The sequence below is a fragment of the Cebus imitator genome, unplaced genomic scaffold, assembly GCF_001604975.1.
Source record: "Cebus imitator isolate Cc_AM_T3 unplaced genomic scaffold, Cebus_imitator-1.0 Scaffold28, whole genome shotgun sequence".
Lineage (NCBI taxonomy): Eukaryota > Metazoa > Chordata > Mammalia > Primates > Cebidae > Cebus > Cebus imitator.
In genome coordinates this window covers 5,210,500-5,230,718 of record NW_016107343.1, presented here as the reverse complement: position 1 = coordinate 5,230,718, position 20,219 = coordinate 5,210,500, and the positions used below count along the sequence as shown (strand labels likewise).

The following is a 20,219-nucleotide window of genomic DNA, read 5'->3' as shown; positions in this document are numbered from 1 at the left end:
CTCCTGGGTTCAGGCAATTCTCCTGCCTCAGCCTCCTGAGTAGCTGGGATTACAGGCACACGCCACCATGCCCAGCTAATTTTTTGTATTTTTAGTAGAGACAGGGTTTCACCGTGTTGACCAGGATGGTCTCGATCCCTTGACCTCGTGATCCACCCGCCTCGGCCTCCCAAAGTGCTGGGATTACAGAAAGTGGATTCTTATAGTCTATTTTGAGGACTTACTAGGAAACTTCATTGTGGCCATCTGAGGCATGGGAGGAGAGAGGAGACCCTCACAGCCAAACCCCCATTTCCCTGCTGTTGCAACCGAGCCATGTGGAAGGGAATCCTGGCCACTCTCTCTGCCCAGCCCAGGGGCCTTGCCATGCCACCAGGGACCTCACAACCCCCAGGACACGTCCCTGCCCCTGGCATCTGGGACAAATCAGCTTGGTGGCTGTGGATACAGCGCAGCCTGCCTCCTTCACACAACATCACCGGCCAGGCAGCCTATATCCATTTTCCTTACAAGCAGTGGACCAAGAGTTTACAGTGTAAACATCACATATTAAAACATCTAACCTTTGCTCCACTCCCTTCGCCCGCCCTCACTGGTGAGCATTTGGTCGGGTTTGTTGGCTTAAAAATAAAATAATAACAGGGCTGCCGTGGGCCTCAGAGGACTCGGAACATCCTGAAAGCTGCTTCTGCTCATCAATTATTCAGCCCCATTCAGGGAGCGATCAGTCCTAATGAATTGAATCTGATGCATTCCGTTTCAGCGACTCGCTGGGCCTGTTGTGATGGTGCTGAGCGACAGTGTCTCTGCAGCCCAGAGAGAGGAAGGGAAGGGGTGGGAAGGGGGGTGTGTGTGTGTGTGTGTGTGTGTGCGTGTGATCCTAGAGGACAGAGCCCATGCCTTGGCTACGTGTGAACCTCCAGCACCCAGCATAAGCTGTGCATAAAGCAGGCATATGTGTATGTGTGTACATGTGTGCCTGTGCATGTGTGTGTCTTCGCGTGCACGTGTGTGCGTGTGTGCCCACGTGTGTGTGTGTGTGTGTGTGTGTGTGTGTGTGTACGCAGGCTTGCATGCACACCTTCCCCCTTCCCCATCCTCAGGGTCTAAAAAATCCCAGAAATCCAGCCCTGAGACTGGTGTAGTCACCTGTTTTCTCTCTAGACTAAGAAGCAGCATTGGTGTGAGGGGCTCTGGGACCCCCTGCCCCCACCACTCCAAAAGCTCGGCCCTCCTCATCCCCATCCTTTCCCCGACTCCCTCTCCCACCTCATTAGAATGCACTTTTGCAGAAGAACCATCAGAGCTGATTATGATCACGCTGCTTGATTAGCGGATGCGCTGTTCCAAGAACTACCCGAGGAGGGGGGTGGAGGAGGTGCCCGTGGGCATGGCAGGGGCCCTGACTTGCAGGGGAAGAAGGGGATGGGTCTGGGGGCAGCTCCTCAGGCCCCACTGCTGCCCGACTAGGAAGTGCATCCCACCCAAGTTTCAGAGCAGAGCTAGAAAGTAGAAAAGGGCGAGTGGCGGGGCAGGGACGGGGGAATGGAGCACTGGAAGCCTGAGATAAAATTGGAAGTCTCCCACCCCAGCCCTCTGTGGGGTCAAGGGTCAGTGGGCAGGGTGGGGCCGAACCATGCTGTGCTGTGAGCTGGAAAAACAACTGCTGACTCCATTCCTTCCAGGACTGCTTGTCTTCTAATGAATTTTCCAAACACTAAGCTGAGAACAGCAGCACATACCCAACACGTGTGTGCAGAGGCCTGTGTGCGAGCACTCGTGCAGGTGCACCCTGGTACCTATTGCATGCACATGCAGCAAATTAACACATTTTCCCGTTCACACTTGAGCACACACACATATACATGCATGCCAGCAGTTACACAATACACAAGCGTTTTGTCCATCGGTGCCCTCCCTAAGGCAGCGTTCCTGAGCCACAAAAGGTGGCTGGCTGCAGGTGGGACCATATGAAATATTGCCCAAGAGAGCCTGCTGTGGCCCAGCAAGGTGGGAGGAGCAGAGAGGAAAGAGGTTGGGGGATGCTTTGAGGATGTGTGTGCCTTGGCCTATGTAGCCTGGCTGGCAGTGGAGAGCCAGGCTGCGGGGGAGGCGGTGTTTGTCTCTGGTCATCGGAGAGATCCTTGGCAGGATGCTAAGAGGAAAGCACACAGATCAAACCTAGATTTGGTGACTTTAGGGCCCCATGTAGCTGAAAAATAATGTAGCATAAAAGCATCTCTGGGCATGCAGACTGAACGTTTAATTAACTAGGAAGGCAGGGCTGCAACTGGGGTCCCTGTGCCTTGGCTCTGTGAAGAAACATCTCCATTCCCCCATCTGAGTCTCCGAGGGCTTCTGGAGCCAAAACAAGGGCATGAGGTGCTTTCTGCCCAGCTCAGCAGGACCAGGACAGGCAGGTGGTGCCAAGTTCCCGTGGAGGGCCAGTGGAAGAGGGACAGACTCACACACACTCACAAACACCCTCTCTCCCAAATGCCCATGCTCCCTCCCTCCCTCATTTTTCCCTAGCCGCTCTATGCTGAGCTTCCGCACTGCTCCATCCAGCCTCTGCTGTATGCCTGGGAGCGTCTGCCAGAGACCCTCTCCCACCCTAGTGAGTGGGTTGGGGGTTCTACGATCATAAGCTTAAGGGAGAGTCAGCCACCTGGCCAAGTGCCTGCTACTGGTGCAGGTGAAGGTTTGGAAGGAATCTCACTGGAATCCACAGGAAGGGGGCACAACAGGCTCCCTAGGAGGAGACGGCCTCCTTGCATTTCGGGGAGGAGCACCAAGGAAGCCGCTCCCAACAACTTCATTTCCTCAGCCAAGGGAGCCAGGGACAGAAGAGCAAGCAATCACCTGTGGGACAGACAAGGCTCGTGATGAGGATAATGACAGCGGATGTCATTCATTCGGTGATATCTACTGTGCCTCCGCTAGATTCCAGGCGCTGTGTTAAGTTCTACGAATACAGCTATGCTCAAAATAGACAAACATCCCTGCCATCAGGGAGTTTACATTTTAGTTAGGAAAGGGAACCTATGGCAAATACCCCAGAGATGTCTCCTGTAAAAAGGAGAGGGGCTGAGAGTGCCAAGGAGAGGGGAGTTTGCAATTTCAAATAAGGCGATCTGGGAAGGGCTTCCTGAGAAGAGAGGGTCATGTAAAAAACTTAAGTCAGTCGTCATTATTCCTAAAATACGGGACTTGTTTTAACTAGAAAATCAGTATCTGGCTTTAGAGATTAGTTGGTCCAACTGCTCCATTTTGCGGATGAGAAAACTGAGGTTCAGGCGCAGAGACTGGACAGTGACAAGGAGGTGCCTTGCCCACAGTCACTTGAATGGGTAGCATGGTCTGGAACCGGGTATTTTGGGGTCCAGACTTGGCTAGTGCCCCGTCTCCATGCTGCAAGGGCAGAGAAGCTCTGACTTCCCACGGCACGCACTCTGCTAGCAGGTGCAGTAAATAAAAGGCTCCATCTCAAAGAGAGATGATGAGAGACACAATAAAATGTTTATGAGCTGGGCTGGTGGTCAGCACGCCTTCCTCCGTGTGGCACTCCCAAACAAGTGGCCATAAAACCTTTACGGTGACTGGACAATGAAGAGCCTGCCTCGACCACTGTGTCTTCTCAGCCACTTGGGCCTCTGCTTCTTCGCCATTGCAGCACCTTGCTAAAGATGACTGTGGCCAGAGCAGGGCTTCTGGAGAGAAATCCCCATGTTGTGAAGCATTCATGCCCCCTGCATCCAGCTGCCTGCTAGGGACATGCTGGGATTCAGGGGCAGGTCTATAGGCTGGACTCCACAGTAAAGAGGGCCCAGGTCATCACCAGGGTGCAGGTGGTTAGACCCTGCTCCAGGAGAATGGCTTTCCCAGAGGAGGGAATGGCCACGCACACAACCAGCTACTATTCCTGAGCACTGGAAAGGGTGCCACTGACTCACGGTCAGAAGGCATCCCCATTGGACACTGGCCATGTACACATATGGAGGAATCCACACACTCTGCTTTGGAGACCCCACTCACAGCACTCCTAGGACTGAATAGGCTGGTGGAAGTGCCAGGATCCCTGGGTTTCTTCTCCCCCCAGGCTGCCCAGCGTGTGTACTGACCAGATGTGAGTGGCTGGCCTGGAGCACCAGCCATGTATCTACCTGCCCATGCCCGAGAAGCAGGAGTAGAGGGAAGTGAGGAGCCTGCCTTGGGCCTCTGGGAGGTCATCTGGTCATCTGCCTCCAAACGGCCCTCTGGGAGCACAGGGCCAGCCCAGCTGCACGTCTAACTCCCCAGGATGGATGTTGGCTACTTTCTTCTTCAGCGGCCTCTCAGAGCTGTCAATGTTATTCAGAAGACCAGAAGGAACGACAGCTCCTAGTTGGCCTCTACCCCTTGGCTCAGTCTTTGCCCTCTCCCTCACCCCATACATTGTTTGAAAGCATGTGTGTCCTTTAACTCTCAGTTCGAATTCCACCTCCTCCATCCATCCCCCCGAATGACATTGCCCTCTGCTCAAGCTCAGCGTCTGCATATCCAGGCGGTCCTTGTCCAGTCATCTTTGGGGAAGTATCTTGCCTTCCCTGGTAAATGGGAAGCTCTGCGAGGCTCTGTCTGTAGCGGAAGCATGTTTCTACTTTCCCCAGCCCACACAGAGCATAATGCCTTCACAGAGCAGTATTTCATAAATACTAGATGAATTAGTTAATTAATGAATTAACCTGCCTTAGTAACTTGCTCCATTATCTAAATTCCTCCTTACTGAGAGAGATAGTCTTCTCCTTGCCTGAACCTTCCCACCTGATTTCACTGTCCCTATCCACTGGCTCTGTCCTCGATGGAAATGTGATATTCTGTCCCTCTGTGTCTCGGCTTGGCCCTCCAAGCCCCTTAGCTTTCTCCCCGCTCTGCAGAACCTTCCACCTACTTGCTTTGCCCACACATCCTGTTCTCCAGCCCCTCATCCTTGCCTCCACTGTACCCTCGCTCATGTTCAAGCGTGTTCACAGCAGCTGGTTTGGTGCTTTGACAGCAAGGGCCTGGCCCCTAGGAAGGACCAAGGGACCAAGCCTCCAGAATCCCAAAGCATCTCAAGGAACAGCACAGAGCCCCCTCTCATTCTGGCTGAGCCCCCATCCTTTGCTTGCTCTACCCCCTGCCCCCCTCACAGGTGAACTTCTGAGGTCACCCAAGGAAATGATATTCAGACATACGTTCATTCATTTCCTCACCCAACAAGCATTCATCAGCTACCTACAGTTCGCCAGGTGAATAAGTCCTAGTATATAAGACCCCCAGGGAGGGGGCAATGCAGTTATCCTGATGACCGTGCGAAACCTGCCCTAATCCAGGTGTGAACCAAAGGCTGCAGGGCTGTGTGGAAGGAAGGTGGGCTTCACGGAAGAGGTGGCATTTGAGCAAGATTTGAAAGGATATGGGGGAGTTTCCCAGGAGGTCTTTGTTGGCAGGAGGACTAGGCCAGCATTGGTTCTTCTAGGTCTAAGGAAACAAGCTGGGCAGCACCTCTGGGTCTCCACTACAATCCATCAGAAAGCCCAAGGGGGCCGGGAGGCCTAGATCAGTCCTAGGCACACACACACACAAGGAGGGGGTCAGCAAAGGCCCAACAGGAGATCTCAGGAATGGGCACTGGGCCATTGCTAGAGTCAGGGCTCCTGAGAAATCCATCTGAAGATGTCCAAGGCCCAATATACCACTCAGAATACAGGGGGCAGAGTCCCACCCCCGGAAAAAGAGGCACTCAGAGACTGGGGTGAGGTGGTCCAGGCCATGACCAGAACCCCAGAAAAGCTGGCTGGGATTTAGGTTCAAGGGGGATCTGGAATAAGGTGGATCAAAGCCAGTTGGTGGATGAGGAGCCCATGTGGTGGGGAATAGAAGGACACATGCCCAGCGGCGCTCGCCCAGGCAGGCTGAGGCATGGGGCTGAGGCATTCACCGCATGCTGGAGGAGCCCAGGCTGGAGCGAGCAAGGGGTAGAAGATGACATAGGAAAGATCAGCTGAGGGCCCTACTGAAGGTCATAGAGGCCACATCCCTCCGAAATGTCACTTCTCTGGACCTAGAGCTCCTGATCAAGAAGTCTTCCAGGATGCAAAGGGCTGCCTGAATTTTCCTATGTCCATACCTGGCTGCTCCCTGCAGGTAGCTCCCTTCTGAGCCCTGAAAGTGCAGGGGTGCCCTGAGGGCTGAGGGCCATGCATCTGATGCCATTCGTCCTTCCCCCCAGAGCCCATCCCCCACTGTGGCCACTCTGGATGGGCCCAGGGTGGAGAGTAGCAGGCTTCCAGGGAGGGGTGGGGCTGGTGCCTGGGAGAAGGCCAGAGGACTGTGCACGGCCTTGTAATTTAATTATTCAACTGCAGGAAGGAGATCTCATCTATTGGGTGCTCATCCTTGTTAAGCTAATTGTCTATCTCCTTCACTCTCTTCTCCCCCACTTGCTGGGGAAGTCGCTGCAGCCTAATTGAGTTATCATAAAGATAATGGCTGATGCTCTAGCCAGAGCCGAAAAAGGAGGATCCATCTCACAGCAACTCAGGCTCCAGACAGGCCCCCCAGGGGCTGAGATGTAGGCAGTGTTGGTGGGGGGCTGCAGGCTGCATTTCTAGCGGGGGGAAGGCTGGGTGGATGGTGCTCTGCCCGGAGGCTGCCCTGCAGAGGACAGGGCTTCCTCTCTGCTTTTTCCTGCTACCCAAGGGAGCTCACCTACAAGACAAAAAGATCTCTGGACCAGGTGTGGTGGCTCCTGCCTGTAAACCCAGCACTTTGGGATGTTGAGGTGGGAGGATCACTTGAGACCAGGAGTTTGAGACCAGCCTGGCAGGCATAATGAGACCTGTCTCTTATTTGAAAAATTTTTTTAATTAGCCAGGCACAGTAGTGTGCACCTGTAGTCCCAGCTACTTGGGAGGCTGAGACAGGAGGATCACTGAAGCCCAGGAGGTTGAGGCTGCAGTCAGCCATGTTCAGGCCATTGTACTCCAGCCTGGCTGACAGAGCAAGACCCTGTCTTAAAAAAAAAAAAAAGTGATCTCTTGTCTCTTGTCTGGGCATATTTGGGGCTTTCTGGGAGAAGCAAGCGAGCCACATGTTAACGAGACTTGGACTTGGAGAGCAGACCAGGTTTCAAATTCCATGGTCATATCTTATGAGCAGGGCAACCTAGGGCTATTTCTTCTCTGCTCTGAACCTGAGTTTTCTAATCTGTAAAATGGGGACTTTATTGGAAGGAGGATCCAGTGAGATCGTGTGTATAAAGCAACTGCAGAGTGATGTGAGCTTCCACGTGACTGTCCTACGCTCGATGCTAATGGAGTGGGGCGAAGTGGCTAAGGGCCCTGTGGGAGAACCCAGAGTGCAGCACTGTGGTTTCGGATGGGCAGCCGTAGGACATGCGTGGGGGACAGTCCCAGCACAGCCCTTCCTCTGTTGCCACCGGGCACCCCACCTCTATCCCAGGCCCTCAGAGAGCTGTGGGATGCATCACTGGGATGAGAATGTGGGTACAGGGTTGCCAAGGAGCAGCAGGGAAGCTGGAGGGAAAGGTGAGCAGAGGTCAGCAGGCATGAATCAAATTCCAGGACACATAGGAAAGTCAGAGTTAATGCAGGCCAGCCAAGGCCCTGATAAGAGACAGTGGGTCCCGACCTGGGCGGGAAGAGGGACAGGAGCCAGGCACTATTAGGAGACCCCGCCTGTATAGGAGAACAAGGCCCTAGTGCCCCAGGGGAACTCTGTCTAAGACCCAACCCAGAGGCCCAGGTAAGGCAGGTGAGGTGGTGCTGACCAGGCGAGGGTCCGACGGCAGCACCCCCTTGCCTTCCCAGTGCCCCCCCTGATCCAGCCCTTCGAGTTCCCACCCGCCTCCATCGGCCAGCTGCTCTACATTCCCTGTGTGGTGTCCTCGGGGGACATGCCCATCCGCATCACCTGGAGGAAGGATGGACAGGTGATCATCTCAGGCTCGGGCGTGACCATCGAGAGCAAGGAATTCATGAGCTCCCTGCAGATCTCCAGCGTCTCCCTCAAGCACAACGGCAACTACACGTGCATCGCCAGCAACGCGGCGGCCACCGTGAGCAGGGAGCGCCAGCTCATCGTGCGAGGTGAGCAGGGACAGGCCAGCCTCGGGGGAGGGAGGAGCCGGCTCTGCCTGCTGCTACTACAGTCCCTCTAGGTTTCCAGTTCAAATCACAGGCTCGTGGAAGGTTGGCGCCAGTAGGGCCCTTCAAGAGGATCTTGAAAAAAAAAAATGATCTCTTGTCTCTTGTGCGGGCATATTTGGGGCTTTCAAAGATGATTTTGAAGGACCTTGCTGGAGCCCAAACCTCTTATTTTCCAGGGCAGGACACCAAAACCCTGAGCAGAAAGACGCTTGCTCAGTTAGTCAGTGGCAAGGGCAGGATTGGAACTCGGAACTCCCAACTCCCAACCCAGTGCTCGACCAAAGCTCTCAGCACCTTGGGTTTCAGAAGCTGCCTGCTTCCAACTTTATCACAGCTCAGAAAGGGCTGCCCTCAGATGGAAGGTGCTCCAAGCCCTAGGAGACCCAGCAGAGACTGAAATGGTCTGTTTCCCTCCCTTCAATCTTTCCACAGTGCCCCCTCGATTTGTGGTGCAACCCAACAACCAGGATGGCATCTATGGCAAAGCTGGTGTGCTCAACTGCTCGGTGGACGGCTACCCCCCGCCCAAGGTCATGTGGAAGCACGCCAAGGGTAAGCCCCTGGCCCAGCCAGAATCTCCAAGAAGGGCAGGGACAGGAAAGGGAGGATGCTGTGACGGGATTTGAACCTGTTCCCTGCATGCAACTCCTACCCCCGGGTGGGAGTCCTCGGATCTGCACCTCAGTGGACCCCAGGCCACACCTGACCTGAAGTCATCCTCAGCCACCCCTGGGGGTCTGTGGAGTAGGAACATCCATCATGCTGACTCCATATTTCCTCTTGTCCTCCCAGACACAACCACTCCCCTCCCACCTCCAGCCCCGGAACTCCTTGAAGCCCCCTGCTTCTCACCTGTCAACCTTTTCCAGGGTCAGGGTCCTTCTTCGAGCCCAATTTCATCCCAAGGATGCCTTTGTTTTCTGATCAAGGCCCAATCCTAGACTGCGTTCGTGACTGACACTGGGGAATGGAGGGGCAGGGGGTGCCCACAAGGCCCCCTTGGAGGATGCCAGCCTCTTTCCCCAGCCTGGTTGCCTAAGACCAGGCAACTGCCACTGAACGGCTCAGTCTTCTCTCTACCTGCAACCAACTGGCCCAAAGACAGCTCTTTCTTCCTCTCCAAGGAATTCACCCCAAAGAAGCTCCATGCCAGTGTCAAAGTGGGCATTGAGCTAAGGCTCCCAACCCTGTCTCCCTGCTTCAGAGCTGGGGCAAGGCCAGGCCTCTGGGGGTTGAGGGTGGTCTTTCCTGTTGCCCACCAGGAGCTGTGTGGCCTCAGCACTTTGGGGATGGTGCAGCTCTGCTACAAAATTGCCCTAGATCGGCAAGAACAAGGCATCAGGGCCATTCCTGGAGCACTCAGCCTATGCCCGGTGCCAACTCAGCCCTCCTAACAGCTGCCTTCTTCCAGGGAGCGGGAACCCCCAGCAGTACCACCCTGTGCCCCTCACTGGCCGCATCCAGATCCTGCCCAACAGCTCGCTGCTGATCCGCCACGTCCTAGAAGAGGACATCGGCTACTACCTCTGCCAGGCCAGCAACGGCGTAGGCACCGACATCAGCAAGTCCATGTTCCTCACAGTCAAGAGTGAGTCCTGCCCCCGCACGGCCCCCCAGCACCCCCTAATCACAGCCAAGCCCGGCTCTGCACTCTTCCTGCCTACCCACTTGTTTTCCATGGTTTCATCTATGAAGGGGAGGCAGGAAGGCTTCCTAGTCAGAGGTGGGCTTGGGACCCTCAGACGCGGCATTCAAAAGCACTGTCATCCAAAACAGAGGCCTCACCCTGAAAGGGCCCAACTCACCCCACCCTGATCACAATAAGCCCATCATTTGCTCTGCTGCAATGTCATGTGGCATCTCATTTACTTTGGTCTGTAGATTGGCAATTCAATCTGAATAATCCTATCAAACAATTTATTTTTGCCCCTTCATATACACCTGCTTGTGTACAACCCGTTTGCAGCTTAGAAAGGAAAATACCATATACAAAAGGTAGAAGGGCGGCCTATGGTCAGAAAACCTGGCCTCCAATTACAGATCAGCCTGGTGAGCTGAGTGACCTTGGGTGAGTCAAGGTCGCTTCCCCTCTCTGTGCTCCAGTCCCCTCACCTGTGTGAGGGTTCCCTTCCCAGCCCACCAATCTCACGAAATTGTGGTGAGTCATGCCAGAACTGATCATGGAAAGAGGAAGATGTTTCAGAAATACCCATGGAGCAATGCAGCTCATTACAACTGGGTACTGCACCCAGGGCTTCTAAATCCCCCCACCCAGAGCCAGCCTCAACAGCCTTAGAAGCACATTGCTTATCTGCTATCCCAGGATTTTCTTAATTCCCATACAAACATCCCTACTCTCTGGGCCTCTCCCTTTACACCACAGGGGCCTGTATAATGGGTCCCTGGGAATCACACCAGAAGGGCCACATCCATCTAGCCCTATGTCGAGACATGGCTGTAAGGGCCTGAGTGTTAGTATCTGACCTGGCCAAGTATGGATCTGGGGGCCAGGACTTAATGACGGGACCTTGATGAGCATACTTGGCCTCGTGCTACTTTATTTTCCTGATCTACACTATGGGGGGGTGGGGGGGGCGCGGGTCGTAATAAGGCCCTACCTGGTACATTTCATGTCAAGAGGCAGTCAGATGGTGCAGGTGAAGCAACCGGGATAGTAAGTGGCAGGCAAAGATTTCATGGCCTGGCCAGCCTTGTTATTTGTAGTGGCAGTCCCTCCCGGGTACAGGTGGGAAAGGCTGCTGACGGCATAGCCCGGTGTGTGGTCCACCCAGCCTCCCCCCAGAGTTCCCGCCTTTAAGAATCATAGCTTCTTTATCGCTTGCCAAAGCCCGAGTTCAGCTCAGCACAAGACAGGGAAGCCCCAGCGATCGATGCTCAGGGAGCTCTGAGCCGGAATCCCCGCCCTGGGGAGCAGCTTCCCTCACACTATCAAAAAGCACTTTGTCCTTAATAAAACCAGGCAATCAATCTACATCCCTCAGCCTGGGAGAGCTTGGCTAATTCTGGCTGCGCAAGGCGGGGGAAGGGCAGGCACCTCCGCAACCCTCATCTCCCAAACTCGTCCGTGCTTTTTTTGCTGTTGTTGTTTGCCTTTTCCTTTAAGTTGGGGAATTCCACTGAGCTGCTGGCTCTGTGGCACGTGGTAGCTCCATGGAGATGCAGGGGTCACAGGTGCCGCAGGATGCAGCGGTCAGGAGCTGGGCTGTGCTCAAAGAGACCCTGCATGCCTCAGGCTGTTGCTGATGCCCTGGGCCCCGGAGCAAACCACTTCCCCTGGCGGGCCTGCACTTTTTCTATGCTACCCTCACTTCGCAACCCAGCAGCAGCTGCAAAGAGTTCCGAGGGGTTCAGAAAGGGCATATTTGCTAAATCCAGGGCCACCTCCTGGACACATGCTGCACAAAACCTCACGCACCACACACACACTGGCGTTTCCCTCTGGAGCCCTGTCTTCCCAAGGGAATGGCGGGAGTTTCTTACCATGCCAGTCACTCCTGGGCAGAACCTGGACCTGGATTCCTCCTTCCTTTCCTCCCCCTGTCCTCATCTGCAGGCCTTGGCATGTTTCTTCGCTTCTCACCTGGTAGGGCTGGCGACACACCTTTCCTACAGCTGCTGTCTCTCCATACTTCAGGGTCACATCATCCTGCTCAGGGGACCTCCAATCACCTGCAGCACCTCCCAACACCCACTCATGGCTCCCGAGTGGCCTTCAGATGGGCTGCTCTCCAGCCTTACCACGTACACACTCCATCTCACACACCCTCCGTTCCTGGCCCCCTTCCTGTCACAAACGCCCATTCTGGCCCCACTCTCCCTAGTGACCTGCCCCAGCCATCCTAGAGGCCCTCACGCCACCCAGAACTCAGCAGGAGGGGAAGAGGCAGGGCCAAGGACATTGGAGGGCAGCAGCCTCCAATGGAGGCCGGCAGGGGCAGGGCCTCCGTCTGAGGTTGGAGGGCTGACTGTCTTTGTGTAGCAGCCTGCGTGATTCTGCACTGTATCTGGCTGCCAGAGGACACTCCTGCAACAATGCAACACAGTTGAGGGGTGGAAGTGGGCACTGGGTAGCCCATGGTGTGCCTGGCCTTCTTGGGAACATTTGTTCTGCCTCCTGCCGCTGCCAGACAGGTGCCTGTTCCAGGTAACCTGCCCCAGCCACTGCCCTGGACCCTTGCCTGCCCTTTTCTTTCCCTCTTTCACTTTTCCTCAACTTGTCAGTGGTTCTCCCAGTCCCCCATTCTGATTTCCATTTAAAGGGCACAGGTAGGTGGGACCTTCAGGACCGGGTCACCCATGGCCTCACCAGGGGAAACCATTCCTCATCATCCCTCAGTCCATCTCAAACGCCCACACCATGGCCCACTTGCAGAGCCAGCCACACGAACATCTACCATTTGCAAAGCAATTTCAAGGTTTGCCTCAATGCCCCTGACACACTCGGGAATGTTTTGACCCAAAATAACTTTACCTTTCTAGACCTCACACTTTTATGAACTCTCAGAGAGCAAACTGACCTTAATCCCCACTTTGCCTGAGCAGAAGAAAGAAAATAAATCTATCAAAGGGAATATAACAGAAGAGAAAGCCTCTAAGTGTCAGACTGGGCATTTGTGGTTGGCTTCTATTGGGGGGTGTCTATACCATTAATCCCTGCAGCTTCCAGTGATAACCCAGCACTCACTTAATGGTGCTCCCTGAGCACTCACTAAATAGGTCAATAAAATGCGGTGATTAAAGCATGGACTTTAGAACCAGACATCCCTGGGTTCAAAGCCCAGCTCTACCACTGCATAGTGAGGTCCAGGACAACAATCTCTGTAAGCCCCAATGTCCTCCCCTGTAAGTTTGGAATTACTGTGTAGGACTTTGTGCATTGATAAGGTCTAAATGAGACCATGCACAGCAATTAATACAGTTTTTGGCACAAAATATACATTCGATAATTAGCAGTCATTAGTTTTAGGTGCTAGAAACCTGGTGATGAGTAAGAGCTACCATTCTCAGGAAATTCAGAATCTTGAAGATGAAATAGACAGATACCCAAAACAACTATGATACACAAAATTTTAAATGTCCTAAAAAGCTAGGAACAAGGTGATACAGAAAGAATCTGAGATAGAGTCATCAATTTTAACTCTGGAGGTGAAGAAACAGGTGTCAAGAAAAGCTTCACAAAAGCAATAGTCTCTAATTAGGGCTCGAAGGATGAGAAGGATTTGGACAAGGACCAGTAGGAATGGAGGTCATGCCCTTTCGGGGATACAGAATCAGCACAGTGTGGAGGCAGAAAGGCCTATGAATGTCCTGTGGTGAGGAGGGAACTCAGGGTGTCTGGCAGAGGGTGACGGGGGGAATGAAATGAGAGATGCTATGGCCTTTGGAAGCTAAATGTTTTCTTTCTACGTACTTGATACTAAGCTCCAAACCAGAGTTCCAGGAGTCTGAGGGTCTGGTTGGGGATCGAAATTCCCGAGCTAGTTCTTGGAGAACTGCTATATATGACTATTTTCAGGATCCCAGGGAGCTAAGGGTTTATTAGAGCAGGAAAGTGGTTTTCCAAGTCCTTGGACATCTTTGATGGCAACCAACAGGCCTAAGTGGTCCCCGCTCCTCCCTGAGTCTCAGCATGCATTAAACTCTTGAGTGCCTGAGCATACAGCCCAGCATTGCCGCCTGCATATACAGCACTTTGCAGTTTACAAAGCTGTTCCCATACCTTGCTTGTGAGGTTGGTAGGCGATAGCTCCTTCTCAGACAACGTTAGAGATTAGATCAAGGCCACTGGGTTAAGTATAGTCCCAGCTGGGGCCAGAATTTGCTTATATGGGCTGATGGTTTGGTAGAAGGAACACAGACACAGTGAAAAGGCTGGATGCCAGTTCTGGCTCAGACCCACTGCTTCTACATCCTTGAGCTGTCCCTTCCTTTCTCTGGGCCTGTTTCCTCATCCATACAGTGAGAGACCTGAACTAAGATCTAGTCACTAGACGACCCCCGTTTCCTTCCAGTGCAGACTAGCTGTGACTCTAGCAGCATGGGTAATCTTTTCAAGGTACCAGGCCACCTCCCAGAAATTGGTTGAAAATAAATGTAATTAACAGAAGAAAATGCCACATCCACAGAGCTGCCTTTTATCTCCCTTTTAAAATGTATTTAAAAAAGAGAGAGAGAGAGAGATAATGACCAAAAGGAGGAGGAGGTAATTCCCCCTTCAGCTGATATGTGGGGAAAAAAATAAAGCATCTTCAAAGAGAGTTCTTCAACCAGAGACAGGTACAAAGCCAAGCTGCCTAGTCCCAGGCTGAGGGAGGCTGGCTGTGCTTTGAGGCAGCCATCGCATGACAGTGCCCTCCCGGGGCTCAGGCATCCCCTTGTCCAGCACGTGACTTTATTAGACAGGTCTTTTTACACCTCCCAGACTCTCCTCCACTCTGTGAAGGCACCAGTGATTGGGTCCCAACAAAGCCCATGGCCAATTAAACCCATAAGGGCTCTTTGTTTGGTTTGAGTTTTGATTTATTTGTTTAGCAAAATGTCAGACCAATTAAAATGAGGTCCAAGTACCCTCAGCGAGCACACATCCAGCTGCGTGGCCACAACATCAGGAGCGGGGAGCTTGGGGCCCAACTCTCGTGGGAACTGGAGAAATGAAGGGGCAGGCTTAGCAGCAGAAGCCCTCGGGCTTCCGTGGACCGGCTCGCCTGCCATGGTTAGCCATGGGGACTGAGGTGAGAATGCAAAACTTGGGAAAAGTGCGTCTGGCGATTCAAGATGGTCCTCTTTTCAAATTTGCCCAAAGAAAACTCCTTCTTGTCAGAGCACCTCCCTTAGACCTCGGGGACTGGGGCCCCCCTTCCATAGGGCAAGGAGTCTACTGGCCCCAAAAAATGGCTGCTCAGAGCCCACAAAACCCTTTCTAGACCACAGTCCAGGTACCTAAGGAATTCCCTGCTCGCACGCCGCCCGCCTGCTTCCAGGACCTCCGGAGGCCTCCTCCACAGACTGTCCTCCCGCGGATGGGCCTCCCACCACCCTGACCCTAGAAGTGAGGAACAGCTGTTGGCAGGGCGTAATTGGAGCCCGGCACACGGATTGGGTGTGCACACACTATACTCACAAGGCCCCTCTCAGCACAGATGACAAACTGAGGCCCCAGAGAGGGCAAACGGCCAGCCCAAGATATTCCTGTGTGTCCCCTGGTTGTGGGTCCTGTCTCGTCGCAGACTGAAGCTCCTTGGGCATTGGGGCTGGTCTTCCCCTCCCTGGGTGGGAACTCTCACTCCCGGCACCCAGCTCAGCACAGGCCTCTGCCCACTCTGGAGTCTGTCCTGGAGACTGACCCGCTGACTGACCTCCAGCCCACAGGTCTGGTCCAATCCCATGTGGGCCTACAGGCCACCCCCTCTGCCCTATGAGACCCCCGATTGGGCAAGGGGTGGATGGGATAGACTCTGCTGGATCTGCAAGCAGCAGGGGGAAGATGAGGGGCAGCACTCAAGGGCTGAGGCCTAGGGACCAAGTTACGCTGGCCTGGTCCTGGGGCTTGGCCCTGCCACGGCTGTGGGATTTGGGACCCATCACCTGCTCTCCCTAGCCAGGTAATGATCATAGTTGGCCTCACCTGCTCAGCCTCCAGGCAGCAGAAAGGGCCCCACCCTGGCCCATGCCAAGCCAGGGAGTCTGCTCTGGAGACCTGGGGCCCAGTGCCTGCCCCCATCTCCATCCACAGCAGCTGGAGGAAGGGAGGGAGAGGGAAGGAAGAGAGAATGAGCCATTGTGATGACTTCCATGGCGATGATCATCCACTGGCTCTTTGGCCTCATTGATTTTGAGACTTCACAGAATAAGGAGCAACATTTTGACTCCTGCTTCATCAAACAGAGGCGAGGAGAGAGGCTGGACAAGTCCTCTCACCAGACCAGGCTTCCACCACAGCCCCCCTTCTCAGAGGAGCAGGGAGTCCTTGCCAGGAGGTCTGTAGCCCTGAGCCAACTGCAGGCTCTCCCCATCATCTGCAGAGCCCAGGGAGGCCAAAGCAAGTGGTTCATTTAGGGGACAGAAAAGTCCTGACCCTGGTTCATGTCCCAGTGTTCCTCACTATGCCCTGGGTAAATTGGGGCCCATCACTTCTTCTCCTAGGGACTCAGTTTGCTCCTCTGTTCAGAGGGGTCACCACCCTCCTCTCCCTTTCCCTCACCCACTAATGCATGAACAGAGCTCAGCAAGTGGGTTGTGTACTGTTGTGCCAGTGGAGACTCAGGGCATGTGTCGCCACTTCCAGGCCCTAGCATTCGGAAGCTGCAGCCTTTTGTGCTTTGGGGAGTTATAGGAAGGATGAAGAGAAGCCTGAACCAACGAAATGTAGGAGACCTTACTGACCTCCCAATGCCAACAGTGTCATTGGAGCAATCACATCACACCCCAAACCTAGCCCCAGAGCAGATGTTTGTACAAAAGTTTCAAGGTAGAAAAGAGCAGTCTCCATGTGGAACAATCTCCATCCTTGCCCTGGTCCCCTGAGAAGCAGGGAGGTTTTATTAAAAGGATAGGAGGGATAAACTTCCAGTTCCGATTGATTGATTGATTGATTGATTGATTTTTGAGACAGAGTCTCACTGTGTCATCCAGGCTAGAGTGCTATGGCACGATTTCCACTCACTGCAAACTCCTCCTCCTGGGTTCAAGTGATTCTCCTGCTTCGGCCTCCTGGGTAGCTGGGATTACAGGCACCCGCCACCATGCCTGGCTAATTTTGTATTTTTAATAGAGACAGGGTTTCACCATGTTGGCCAGGATGGTCTTGATCTCCTGACATTGTGATCTGTCTGCCTCGGCCTCCCAAAGTGCTGGGATTACAGGAGTGAGCCACCACGCCCGGCCCGGTTCCAATTTAAAAGTGCTTGTCCCTAAGGGTCTCACCTGGGCTCTTGCCTCCTTCTTTAGAGGCCTTAGCCAGTGGCTGCAAAAAGCACATCCCCACCACTTCACTCTGATCCCTGCAGTGCCTATGACCACAGCACTGAAGAGTTTCCAGATGGATCTGAGCTCCAAGGTATCATAAAGGACAGACCAGAGGAATCACAAATTGTGTGCATCCTATATGTCAGTCAAGGTGAAGGCGCCAGCAAACACCCAAGATGAAAGAGAGTCAAGGTTATCATGGGGCGGCTCCATTTAATAGATAAGAAAATGCAAGCAGGCACAAAGCTAAGCAGTGCCTCCAGACGCTGCCCTAAGCGGGGAGCCCAGAATCACTCCCCTAATTACAGTCAAAGCCCCTCTGAATGGTGGGGCCAGAATAAATTGTTGGATCAGCCAAGTAATAAGCAGGTGCTTCCTAAGTAACCCCCAGGTATCCAGCATGGTGACAAAGACTGGCAGAGAAAAAGACAAGATTGAAGCACCCTCCCTGCCCTCCAGGAACATACAGCCTGGTTAGGAAGCTGGAACTGACCTTCGGGAAACAAGGCAAGATCATGTGCTAAAACGTTCAGCACTAGAAGTGTGATGTGAGGTTAGAGAAGGAATGACCTGAGGTGGACAGACGTGGTCAGGTGGAGCTTCCTGGAGGGATCGGCTGAGTTGAGCCTGGAAGAATAGGTAGGGTTTGGAAGGGCAAAGGAAGACAGGAGGCATCCAGGTAGAAGGAGGAGCATGAGCAAAGACCCTGGGGCAGGAAGCCCAGGGAGGCAGTGAGGCACACACCTGACCAGAGTGGCTACTGGAGACTAGAGGAATGAGCAGCATCATTCTGAAGTCTGGACATGATGCCCTAGATGACAGGAATGGTATTAAGATCTTCAGCATGGAATGGAGAGAAAATGCAACTCTAAGAATCATTCTGAAGGAACAAATACCAGGCCTTGATGAATGGGACAGAGGAGCTGGGAGAGGCTAGGGCTCCAGGCTGAGAGATGAGGATGATGGCCCCACCAATAGGAATGGAGTAGATGGGAATGGAGGGGTGGCATATTCACTGTGACTGTGTCAAAGTGAAGGTGACAGGGAGGTGCCCTGAGCAGCTGGACGTTGGCTGACACTCTGCCAGGATCCTCCCTAGAGCTGTGTGCTAGACCAGATGAGCCTAAGGCTCCCACCCTGCTAACGTGACTCATGACTTGTGTGACTGGCAGGTGTCCTGTCCTGAGCCAGAAAGCAATGAGACGGGGCTGAGTGCAGCTTCGCCCAGAAGCCTGAGCCCCCGCCCGCCCCTCCCTGCCTAGCCCTCTGGGCCTCTCAAGTCCACAGAGACTCGAGACATGGCAGAATTCAATTCTAAGGAAGATCTTCTCCCGTCTGTGTTTGCTCACATCCAGCCCTGGCACTGTTCCTCCATCACACAGCAAAGAACTTGAGCCAGGTGCTGGGAGGATATCGGGAGCAAGGTGGGCATGGTCTTTGCACACTCCTGCACCTGCATGCCTACCACCAGCTGGGGCCTTTGGGGCTGGGAGCATAACAGGGGGTGCATTCCCCATAGAGCAGGCAATGAAGCTCACACAACCTAGCATCTAGGAAGCCCCCGCCCTGACCCATCTCCGTGGGGCAGAGGCTTGGCTCCCATCCCTGGCACTCTGCACTGAGAACCTCTCATCACGCACTGGATCCCTGTATTAGTTTCCAGTGGCTGCTATCACAAACTGCATAGCCTGAAACAACAGGAACTTTTCTCTCACAGTTCTGGGAGGCTGGGAGGCTGGCATCAAGGTGTCAGCAGGCTCATGTGCTCTTGAAAGGCAAGGAGGTTTCTTTGCCTCTTCTGGAGGTTCCCAGCCATCCTTGATGTTCCTTGCACTGTAGACACATCACTCCCATCTCTGCCTCCATGACCACGTGGCCTTCTCTTCCTGTGGCTTCTCAGCCTCTTCCCTCTGTGTGGGCCTCTTCTCTTTTTATGAGGACACCAGTCATATTGGATTAAGGGCTCACCTTATTCCAGTGTGACCTCATCTTAACTCACATCTTGGTTGCATCTGCAAAGATCTATTTCCAAGTAAGATCCCGTTCACAGGTACTGGGGGTGAGGACTTTAACATATCTTTTGGGGACGCAATTCAACCCACAGCAATCCCATGCCCAGCCAGTGATCTGTTATTGATAACTCCATGCTTTCCAGCATCTGGAAACTGATGTGCTCTCCTTCCCTGCATCCTACAACTGCCGCCGTCTGAATGCAAAATAGTCTCCTAGCCAGAAAAATGCCTCTAGGTCAAGTCTAAAAGCCCAACATCTCCTGTGCACAGAATCTCAGGGCAGGGGCCAGTAAACTGGGTCTCGGATCTAGCCAGTGGCCTATGTAACTGGAAGCCAGCCACACCCATTCTTCATGTTGTGTTTTCTGTGGCTGCCTCCGGGTACAACAGCAGAGCTGAGTCCTTGCAACGGAGACCTACAGCCCACAAAGCCTAAAATATTTACTTCAGGCCCCTTACAGCTCTAGGATATTTATAGCAATGACCCAGGAGTACCTTCCAAGCGATCCAAGAAAAACGGCATCTCCTTCTGTTTCTGAAAGGATTCTGATGTTCAGAGTCATTTCTCTCATGTCTAAAATGGAAACAAAAAATGCTACCCACGACTTAGGGCTGTTTGGAGAAGGGAGGGTTAATGAAATAATTCGTGTAGAGCATTAGCCATGGTGCGTGCACATAATAAGCTTTCAATAAATGTTAGCGGTTGTTATTACTATCATTTTTCCAACATTCTCAGGAAAGTAGAGGACCAGGCCAGGCACAGTGGCTCATACCTGTAATCCCACTACACTGAGGCCAGCGAATTGCTTAAGCCCAAAAGTTCAAGACTAGCCTGGCCAACCTGGCGTAACCCTATCTCTACAAAAAAAAAAAATACAAAAACCGGGCATGGCGGTACACACCTATAGTCCCAGCTACAGAGGAGGCTGAGGCAGGAGGATCACTTGAGCCTGGGAGATTAAGGCTACAGTGAGCCATCATTGTGCCACTGCACTCCAGCCTAGGTGACAAAGTGAGACCCTATCTCAAA

The 20,219-nt window shown here is 53.4% G+C and overlaps 1 protein-coding gene across 3 annotated transcripts in view; it reads left to right on the top strand.

Annotated features, from left to right (window-relative positions):
• DSCAML1 (DS cell adhesion molecule like 1) overlaps positions 1–20,219 on the top strand; it is a 369,108-nt gene that overhangs the window by 279,131 nt on the left and 69,758 nt on the right. For all 3 annotated transcript variants that reach the window (XR_005199219.1, XM_017523379.1, XM_037736681.1), the window contains exons 9-11: positions 7,854–8,132; positions 8,625–8,744; positions 9,604–9,780. Coding sequence is in view for 2 of the 3 variants with exons in the window: in XM_017523379.1 (XP_017378868.1) it covers positions 7,854–8,132; positions 8,625–8,744; positions 9,604–9,780 (576 nt within the window). In the remaining variant the exon portion in view is untranslated. The remainder of the gene's footprint in view (positions 1–7,853; positions 8,133–8,624; positions 8,745–9,603; positions 9,781–20,219) is intronic.